General features: G+C 43.0%; 1 protein-coding gene across 4 annotated transcripts in view; it reads left to right on the forward strand.

The window, feature by feature from the left end:
* The window catches only part of ldah (lipid droplet associated hydrolase), a 345,583-nt gene extending 334,985 nt beyond the window's left edge, over positions 1 to 10,598 (forward strand). For all 4 annotated transcript variants that reach the window (XM_072562459.1, XM_072562468.1, XM_072562477.1 and 1 more), the window contains exon 7: positions 6,876 to 10,598. In XM_072562459.1, coding sequence (XP_072418560.1) covers positions 6,876 to 7,070 — 195 coding nt within the window. In that variant the 3' untranslated portion in view covers positions 7,071 to 10,598. The remainder of the gene's footprint in view (positions 1 to 6,875) is intronic.
* The last annotated feature ends 211 nt before the right edge of the window (positions 10,599 to 10,809 follow it).

A 10,809-nucleotide genomic window follows, 5' to 3' on the forward strand; every position in this document is an offset into this window, starting at 1 on the left:
CATCCACAAATCTGGTGACCCATTCTTCTGTGCTCTCTTCTAGGTCTTTTTTAAAAATAACAAACAGCAGTGGCCCCAAAACTGATCTTTGTGGTACACCACTAGTAACTGAACTCCAGGATGAACATTTTCCGTCAACCACCACTCTCTGTCTTCTTTCAGCTAGCCAATGTCTGATCCAAACTGCTAAATCACCCTCAATCTCATGCCTCTGTATTTTATGCAATTGCCTACCATTTGGAACCTTATCAAACGCCTTACTGAAATCCATATACACTACATCAATGGCTTTACCCTCATCCACCTATTTGGTCACCATCTCAAAGAACTCAATAAGGTTAGTGAGGCACGACCTACCCTTCACAAAACCATGTTGACTATTCCTAATCAACTTATTCCCCTCTGGATGATTATAAATACTATCACTTGTAATCTTTTGTAAAAACCGAAGTAAGGCTCACTGGTCTATAATTATCAGGGTTGTCTCTACTTCCCTTCTTGAACAAGGGGACAATATTTACTATCCTTCAGTCTGGACCCGATACGTTAACTCTGATTTCTCTCCACCGAAGCTACCAGACCTGTTGAGCTTTTCCAGCAATTTCTATTTTTGTTTCTGATTTCCAGCACCCGCAGTTCTTTGAGTTTTTAATTAGATTAGATTACCTATGGTCTGGAAACAGGCCCTTCAGTCCAACCAGTCCACACTGACCCTCTGAAGAGTAACCCACCCAGACCCATTTCGCTCTGACTAATGCACCTAACACTACGGGCAATTTAGCATGGCCACTTCATCTAACCTGCACATCTTTGTGATTGTGGGAGGAAACCAGAGCACCCAGAGGAAACCCACACAGACACAGAGAGAATATGCAAACTCCACACAGACAGTTGCCCGAGGCTGGAATTGAACCCGAGACCCTGATGCTGTGAGGCAGCAGTGCTAACCACTGAGCCACCACTCTCTCCATTTTCATATACGTGTAGTAGCTCTTACTGGAAGTTTTATGTTTCTTGCCTGTTTGCCCTTAGTAATCTGTATTGTGTCCTTATTTTTTTTTGCTATCTCCTGGTTTTTAAATTATTTCCAATCTTCTGAATTGATCGTTGCCAATTTGTATGCTTTTTCTTTTAAATCGATCCCATCCTTAACTTCCTTAGATGGGTCATCCATCTCATAGTTAATGCAATTTATCTCTATTAAGGTATCCAAAGTATTTCCTTAGATATTTCCCACTGCTTATTGTAAGCTTACCTATTTCCACACTCCACTTTAGACAAATCTTTCTTCATAAACTTATAATTGGCTGTATATCAGTTCAGGAAACTAGTTTCAGCCTCATGTTTTTCACTCCCCTAACTCAATATGAAATTCATCATGTTTTCATCACCCTTCCCTTGAGGATGCTTTAAGAATCATTAATCATTTATTAATCAATCTAATTATACATTACCAAATACAAAACAGCCTGTTCCCTGGTAACATCTGCAACGTATTCTTCAAAGAAATTATCCAAAATGCTCTCTGTATGCTCATCCTCAAAATGGGCAGCACGGTGGATGGGCGGCACGGTGGATGGGCGGCACGGTGGATGGGCAGCACGGTGGATGGGCAGCACGGTGGCTTATTGGTTAGTACTGCTTACAGCACCAGGATCCCAGGTTCGATTCTAGCCTCGGGTGGCTGCCTGTGTGGAGTTTGCACGTTCTCCCCGTGTCTGCGTGGGTTTGCTCTGGGTGCTCCGGTTTCCTCCCACAATCCAAAAACGTGCAAATCAGGTGAATTGGTCATGCTAAATTGCCCATAGTGTTAGTCAGAGGGAGATGGGGTCTGGGTGGGTTACTCTTCGGAGGGTCATTGTGGGCTGAAGGGCCTTTTCCACACTGTAGGAAATCTAATCTAAAAAAAAAATCCATTACTACTTTGTGGGCGGCACGGTGGCATAGTGGTTAGCACTGCTGCCTCACAGCACCAGAGACCCGGGTTCAATTCCTGCCTCAGGTGACTAACTGTGTGGAGTTTGCATGTTCTTCCCCCTGTCTGCGTGGGTTTCCTCCGGGTGCTCCAGTTTCCTCCCACAGTCCAAAATGTGCAGGTTAGGTGAATTAGCCATGCTAAATAGTCCCATAGTGTTAGGTGAAGGAGTAAATGTAGGGGAATGGGTCTGGGTGGGTTGCGGGTCAGTGTGGGCCGAAGGGCCTGTTTCCACACTGTAAGTAATCTAATTTCTTTTGCCAATTTGATTTCTCTAATGTATGTATTAAGATTCAAGTTGTCCACCTTTATTGCATTACCATTTTAGCAAGCTCCTATTATGTACTAATTTATGCTCTATCCAACAGTTTGATTTCAGTAAATGACCTTGTGAAGTTATCGGTAGTAACTTCTTTGCTTTTTGTTCTAATCTTCATCTGAACTGGTTCTTCATCTTGATTTCCCAAGCCAAGATTATTTTTCTCACCCTTCCTTATCAAAGCCTCTCCCAGCTCGTGTTCCTTTCTGCTTGTCTTTTTAAAATGCCAAGTAGCCCTGAATATTCAAATTTCAGATTTGGTTTTATTTCTGTATTGTCTATCAGATCATACCTAATTATTTGTATTCATGGCATCTATAGTTCATCTATCTTGTCATAAATGAAGCATTCTTTCAAATAAGCTACCTTTAATTTTGACTTTTTTTTTACAATGTTTCCCTGTTCTGACCTTATTAATTAGCTATCCAGAATAGAATCCCTTCAGTGTGGAAACAGGCCATTTGGCCCAACAAATCCACACCAACTCTCCGAAGAGTAACCCACCCAGACCCATTCCCCTACCCTATTGGTCTGCCTTTACCTTTGATTAATGCACCTAATCTACACATCCCTGAACACTATGGGCAACTTATCATGGCTAATTCACCCACCCTGCACTTCTTTGGATTGTGGAAGGAAAACAGAGCACCTGGAGGAAACCCATGCAGACACTGGGAGAATGTGCAAATTCACGCAGTCAACCGAAGCTGGAATTGAACCCATGTTCCTGGCACTGTGAGGCAACAGTGCTAACCACTGAACCACTGTGCCACCCAATTTATAACTTTATAGATTTCTCCTTACCTGAACTTCAATGTATAATTTAGTTTATATAACTATGGCTGTAGAAGAATTTTAATGCACCAGCACTCTGATTGCAGTGTGATTTGGGTGAAAGCTCTCCCAACAGTGTTGCTGCATTTCCAAGTACCAGTGTACATGGTTTGAAAACCATTTCTTCCAGCCCAGTCTGTGAGCCATCTATGAAGCTCTGATGGTATTGAATGTATGACAATTGTTCGTGGTTCATTTATGAACCAGCAATAATTATTGTAGTGATTGTAACGAGGTCAGCCAGATGTACCTCATAGAATTTGAGTTCCCTGATTGGAGTTATAAATTTGGTCCAATCAGAGAGCCCTGACTGACAGATAAGAATAGGAGTTTGATTAGATTAGATTAGATTACTTACAGTGTGGAAACAGGCCCTTCGGCCCAACAAGTCCACACCGCCCCGCCGAAGCGCAACCCACCCATACCCCTAACCTAACATTACGGGCAATTTAGCATGGCCAATTCACCTGACCTGCACATCTTTGGACTGTGGGAAGAAACCGGAGCACCCGGAGGAAACCCACGCAGACACGGGGAGAATGTGCAAACTCCACACAGTCAGTCGCCTGAGGCGGGAATTGAACCCAGGTCTCTGGCGCTGTGAGGCAGCAGTGCTAACCACTGTGCCACCGTGCCGCCTGTGGTTTGAAGGGCAGTGCTTGTCACTGGCCACTCGGGTGTTTTTCATATCTTCCTGGTGGTGGAAATTGAATAAAGATTTGTGCACTTTGTGTCTTTTCACTGTGTCTCACACCTGCACACACACACCATGGGTGCTGGGGGAAAAAATAAGCACTACCGCAGTTAGGCGGTAGTGTGGGGGTTAAATATAAAAAAAAAATGAACAGGAGTGTCCCGGGTGTCCTTGGAGAAGGAGCACGCGGTGTCCAAAAAAAAAAAGAATAGGAGTGTCTTGGAAATTGAATAAAGATTGGTGCACTTTGTGTCTCTCACTGTGTCTCACACCTGCACACACACACCATGGGTGCTGGGGAAAAAATAAGCACTACCGCACTTAGGCGGTAGTGTGGGGGTTAAATAAAGATTAAAAAAAGAAAAAAAAGAGAAAAAAAAAGAATAGGAGTGTCTTGACCACACAGCATTGCCCTTTGGTTTTGAAGGGCCACTGCTTGTCACTGCCCACTCGGGTGTTTTCCCCCCTTCTGGAGAAATAAAAAAAAGAAAAAAAGAATAGGAGTGTCAGTCATCCTGTTCCCTCTGAGACCTGGCCCTGATGGAGCTGGATCAGTGTCAAGGGTCCTCCGTGTGCAAATAAAGGGTTAAATGGGTGACAGGATACCAACCTCTGTGAAGTTTTTTCAATTTTCTTTGTGGCCTTTAATTTGCCTTCTGGGTCTCATATTCCTCAGGCGAACATCTTAGTTACTTCTGCCGATGTCCTTGGTACCTACATAAACTACGATAACTGGATCTTGCAGTGGTTCTTCTCCAAACCTGAAGACTTGTTCTTAGCCCTGATACCTGACAAGGAAAAATGCAGCCATGTGGACTCTCACTTAGCTGCAGAGAACAGTATCTATCCCATAACCATACTGTTCCCCACAACTAGTCCATTCCTTTTTTTACTCCCCAGTTTAAATGGCTTCCTGCACCAAGGTACTATGTTTGGTTTGTCCATCATCCGTTGAATCCCTGGTCTTGTACACACAGGCTGAAAATGTGTTGCTGGAAAAGCGCAGCAGGTCAGGCAGCATCCAAGGAGCAAGAGAATCGACGTTTCAGGAATGCAAGCCTGAAGAAGGGCTCATACCTGACCTGCTGCGCTTTTCCAGCAACACATTTTCAGCTCTGATCTCCAGCACCTGCAGTCCTCACTTTGTCCTTGTACACACAGGCGACAAGATCCTTTCCCTGTTGGTCATTGCAAAGACTGAGCCTCCTCCTTTGCTTTTCTACCTCCTGGATATCCCCAAATCTTTCTGACTTCGGCTCTCCTTTAGTCCCTTAACCTGGGCTAAATCTGAAGGCCTCAATTTCTTGGGTATAACTGCCTCCTGGAATAAAGTAATCACATAACTTTAACCCTCACTGATGAATCATAGCTTCTGAAGCTTGGATTCACACCCCACCCTGAGTTAAAGTTTCCCGATCTGCAAACACTAACTGCAGGTATGGGTTTTGGGGATTGCACTAATGTCAACCAACTGTCAAATGCTGCAGCTACAGCACTTCACCTGCACTGTCAATGTTATTGTTTTGTATTTAACTAATTAGGGTTTAAGTTGGAAATATCACTCAATTTTCTGTTTATAGTTTTCAATTGAGATAATAGCCTTGGCGAAATAATTAGATTTAGTCATATGCTCTGGGTCTTTACTGTAATTTAGTCCACATCCTAAATTCAGCTATTGTTCCAGTTTATGTGCATAGGTTCAAGAAGGCATCCATGATCACCTTTCCCAGGGTCATTACGGATGGGTAGTAATTGTTGGCTTAATCAGAAATGCACACATCCCTGCATATTTTTAAAAATCAAGCAGTACCCCATACTCACCTTATTGTATTCCCATTATGCCAAATCCTGGCACAAATTGCATTCACTGTTCTTTGGTATTGCTCTTATCAACGCAGTTCCAATTTTACTTATCCTGATTTGAAATTTCTACATTATCAGCTCATAGTTTAAGTCAGTGCCCTTACTTACAGAGAATAGAAAAATACCAGCTAAACGTTTTTCTGCTTTCTTTCCGATATTAAGTTTAAATGGATGAGCATTTTGGATTCCAAGAATGTCCTAGATTTGTCCAAAAATAATATCATTGCTAAGATATCGTAAGTACAAGCCGTGCCTAGTGATGTATTCTCACAATATTTTAAACAGTATCTTGTTCATATTCCAAGTAATCAGGACATGCTGTGACCTCTGAACTTTGGACACTTGTTTCTATGACAGCTGCAATAAATATTGGTTAATTTCTTCCCAGCAATACCATAGTGCATTGTCTTAATACTGTAATGAAAAATCGAGCCATATCACATAACAATTTATGTGTAAATTTACTTTGATTATTCTTGAATGTACTCATTGAATCTGTCCCATCGATGAAAAACCAAACTTCTTGTAAAAAAGGAACTTTTCTCCAATAGCTCGCCTATATTCTTCATAATGACAGCTTTCAACTTGTACTTTTCTGTTAATTATGATCCTCTAAGTTATGTACAGCAGGCTCTAGTAAATCTTCCACAAAACCTTTTGCAGGGATCTTTTGACATTTTCCAAATGGAATTTCCTAAACCAAACTACTGAATGTTGATTTCAGTTCACAGGACTTTCCAATCCAATTTCAAATGAAGTCTGTTGTAAATCATTCTTTTCATCTTAATTTTCTCTACAATTACAGATGTGAAGTTTCCAGTAATTTCATGTGTAATGAATGTATAAAACTACATTTGTAACCTTTATTAAAGCCAACACAGTAAAATAATTTGCAGATCGTTAGTGTAGAATTGAAAAAACTTATGTGCCAATTGTACTAAATTAAATATAGAGATTTAATTTCTTTCGAAATTGAGCTTGGGAAAATCTGGATTTCAAAGTACACTAGTTTGCTTGTTTCTCCTAATGTCATCAGATTAAACATCGCATAGTCTTCCATTAATGGTTGCAACGTCGTGCCCTAAAATGCTTTCAAACTAGCTCAGTTCTGAATTAAATTCCATGTAACAAGTAGCTGTATTTGGGAATCAAAACTTTCCTGATGAACTGCAATTGTGTCTCCATTTTAGCTTATCTTTTACTATGGAAGTAATGATCACTGGTGTCCAATCACATATTATGAAGATATGAAGAAAAGCTTTCCTGAAGGAACCATTCATCTCTGCCAAAAAGGAATTCGCCATGCCTTTGTTTTGGATGCAAATTTAGAGATGGCTCAAATGCTAACAGACTGGTTATGTACGGATATAGCAAAGTTGTTATAAAGCCTTAGCATATGTATCATATAAAATGTAAGAGCTTTTTGAATAATATATGTTGCATTAATATACTCTTGTATGTCTGTTATGTTTTTAAAATTGAACAAAAATAAACTACATTTTATAAACATCTTCTAGGTGGGGGATATCCAATCCCTCTACACCTCCATCCACCATGACCAGGGCCTCCAAACCCTCCGTTTTTCCTCTCCCGACGTCCCCAACAGTACCCTTCCACCGACACTCTCATTCGTTTGACCTTAACAATTTCTCCTTCGAATCCTCCCACTTCCTCCAGACCAAAGGGGTAGCCATGGGCACATGTATGGGCCCCAGCTATGCCTGTCTCTTTGTTGGCTATGTAGAGCAGTTGATCTTCCGTAATTACACCGGAACTACTCCCCACGTCTTCCTCCGCTACATTGATGACTGCATTGGCGCCACCTCGTGCTCCCGTGAGGAGGTTGAGCAATTCATCAACTTCACCAACACATTCCACCCTGACCTTAAATTTACCTGGACCATCTCTGACACCTCCCTCCCCTTCCTGGACCTCTCCATCTCTGTTAATGACGACCGACTTGACACTGACATTTTTTACAAACCCACCGACTCCCACAGCTACCTGGATTACACCTCTTCCCACCCTACCTCTTGCAAAAATGCCATCCCGTATTCCCAATTACTCAGCCTCCACTGTATCTGCTCCCAGGAGGACCAGTTCCACCACAGAACACACCAGATGGCCTCCTTCTTTACAGACCACAATTTCCCTTCCCACATGGTTAAGGATGCCCTCCAACGCTCGTCCACATCCCGCACCTCCACCCTCAGACCCCACCCCTCCAACCGTAACAAGGACAGAACACCCCTGGTGCTCACCTTCCACCCTACCAACCTTCGCATAAACCAAATCATCTGCCGACATTTCTGCCACCTCCAAAAAGACCCCACCACCAGGGATATATTTCCCTCCCCACCCCTTTCCGCCTTCTGCAAAAACCGTTCCCTCCGTGACTACCTGGTCAGGTCCACGCCCCCTCTACAACCCACCCTCCCATCCTGGCACCTTCCCCTGCCACCGCAGGAATCGTAAAACCTGCGCCCACACCTCCTCCCTCACCTCTATCCAAGGCCCTAAAGGAGCCTTCCACATCCATCAAAGTTTTACCTGCACATCCACTAATATCATTTATTGTATCCGTTGCTCCCGATGCGGTCTCCTCTACACTGGGGAGACTGGACACCTTCTAGTAGAGCGCTTTAGGGAACATCTCCGGGGCACCCGCACCAATCAACCACACCCTGTAGGTCTGTGGCCCAACATTTCAACTCCCCCTCCCACTCTGCTGAGGACATGGAGGTCCTGGGCCTCCTTCACCGCCGCTCCCTCACCACCAGACGCCTGGAGGAAGAACGCCTCATCTTCCGCCTCGGAACACTTCAACCCCAGGGCATCAATGTGGACTTCAACAGTTTCCTCATTTCCCCTTCCCCCACCTCATCCTAGTTACAAACTTCCAGCTCAGCACTGTCCCCATGACTTGTCCTACCTGCCTATCTTCTTTTCCACCTATCCACTCCACCCTTCTCCCTGACCTATCACCTTCATCCCCTCCCCCACTCACTTATTGTACTCCAGGCTACTTTCTCCCCACCTCGACCCTCCTCTAGCTGATCTCTCCACGTTTCAGGCTCACTGCCTTTATTCCTGATGAAGGGCTTTTGCCCGAAATGTCGATTTCGAAGCTCCTTAGATGCTGCCTGAACAGCTGTGCTCTTCCAGCACCACTAATCCAGAATCTGGTTTCCAGCATCTGCAGTCATTGTTTATACCTTGAAAAATAATTCAGTAGAATGACTGTTTAGTTACAACCGCTTTTAAAATATTTGTGATTGTTCTTCAGTTTTGTATCTATATCCATTTACTGTGTGAGTAAATCTATTTCATATCAGGGTCATTTTTATGGGCTAACATTTGTTAACATTCACAGCCTACTTTTAGTTCATTAGTTTTGTTTTGGTTTTCAATCTAACGAACATAGAACAGTACAGCACAGAACAGGCCCTTCAGCCCACGATGTTGTGCCGACCATTGAGCCTCATGTAAGGTAAACCTAATGTACGAACCCTCAAATTTCTGTGACTATATGCATATCCAGCAGTCTCTTAAATATCCCCAATGACCTCGCTTCCACAACTGCTACTGGCAACGCATTTCATGCTCTCACAGCTCTCTGCATAAAGAACCCGCCTCTGACATCCCCTCTATACTTTCTGCCAAACAGCTTAAAACTATGACCCCTCATGTTAACAATTTCTGCCCTTGGAAGAAGTCTCTGGCTATCAACTCTATCTATGCCTCTCATTATCTTGTACACCTCAATTAGGTCCCCTCTCTTCCTTCTTTTTTCCAATGAAAAAAGTCCGAGCTCAGTCAACCTCCTTTCATAAGATAAGCCCTCCACTCCAGACAGCATCCTGGTAAACCTCCTCTGAACCCTCTCCAAAGCATCCACATCTTTCCTATAACAGGACAATCAGAACTGGACACAGTATTCCAAGTGCAGTTTAACCTAAGTTTTATAGAGCTGCAACAAGATCTCATGGCTCTTAAACTCAATCCCCCTGTTAATGAAACCCAAAACACCATATGCTTTCTTAACAACCCTGTCCACTTGGGTGGCCATTTTAAGGGATCTATGTACCTGCACACCAAGATCCCTCTGTTCCTCCACACTGCCAAGAATCCTGTCTTTAATCCTGTACTCAACTTTCAAGTTCGACCTTCCAAAATGCATCACTTCGCATTTATCCAGGTTGAACTCCATCTGCCACCTCTCAGCCCATCTCTGCATCCTGTCAATGTCACGCTGCAGCCTACAACACAGTCAATGACACCTCCAACTTTTGTATCATCTGCAAACTTTCTGACCCATCCTTCAATCCTCTCATCCAAGTCATTAATAAAAATTACAAAGAGTAGAGGCCCAAGAACAGAGCCCCGTGGAACACCACTCACCAGTGTTGATTTGTTGCAAAGCATCGATGGAACTCTGCCAAATACTAATTAGGGAAACTACTACAATATACAGTCAAATCACCCTGCTATGTTTCTCAAATTCACATTTATCAGGTCTCTCCTGACCAGAAACATGTTAAGAGCAAACCAGTCAGTAAGATATTTCCAAAAGTGGAAAGTATTGTTTAATTGTTATAGGGACTGACATATTTGTAAAATAAATTATGAAATAAAGTGCTGCAGCAGTGATACTGAGAAGGATTTATTTCCCTCTGGAGCAGTAGCATTGTGAATAACGCCCAGTGAACATAGTATTCCCTGTGTTTATCAGACAACTGCTGTAGAAATTCATTAAAACTGTATCTTATTGTTTTAGTGTTCATTCACAGGATGAAGGCATCGCTGGCGATGTCAGCATTTCTTGCCCATCCTTATTGCAGTTAAAGGTCATCCACACTGATGTGGGTCTAGAATCACATGTTGACCAGACCAGGTAAGGATGGCAGCTATAGTTCCTGAAAAACTAGATGGGTTTTCCCCATCAGTCAACGACGGTCATGGTTAAAACTTAATTACAGATTTTTGTTGAATTCAGATTCCACCCCTGCCATGGCAGGATGCAAACCCAGGTCCCCAGAACATTACGTGGGTCTCGAGAATAATAGAGGAGCAATTATACCACTCTTAATGGTGAAGAGTCTGATGAAGAGTTATCTTGAGTCG

This window comes from Chiloscyllium punctatum, chromosome 3 (genome assembly GCF_047496795.1).
Source record: "Chiloscyllium punctatum isolate Juve2018m chromosome 3, sChiPun1.3, whole genome shotgun sequence".
Classification (NCBI taxonomy): domain Eukaryota; kingdom Metazoa; phylum Chordata; class Chondrichthyes; order Orectolobiformes; family Hemiscylliidae; genus Chiloscyllium; species Chiloscyllium punctatum.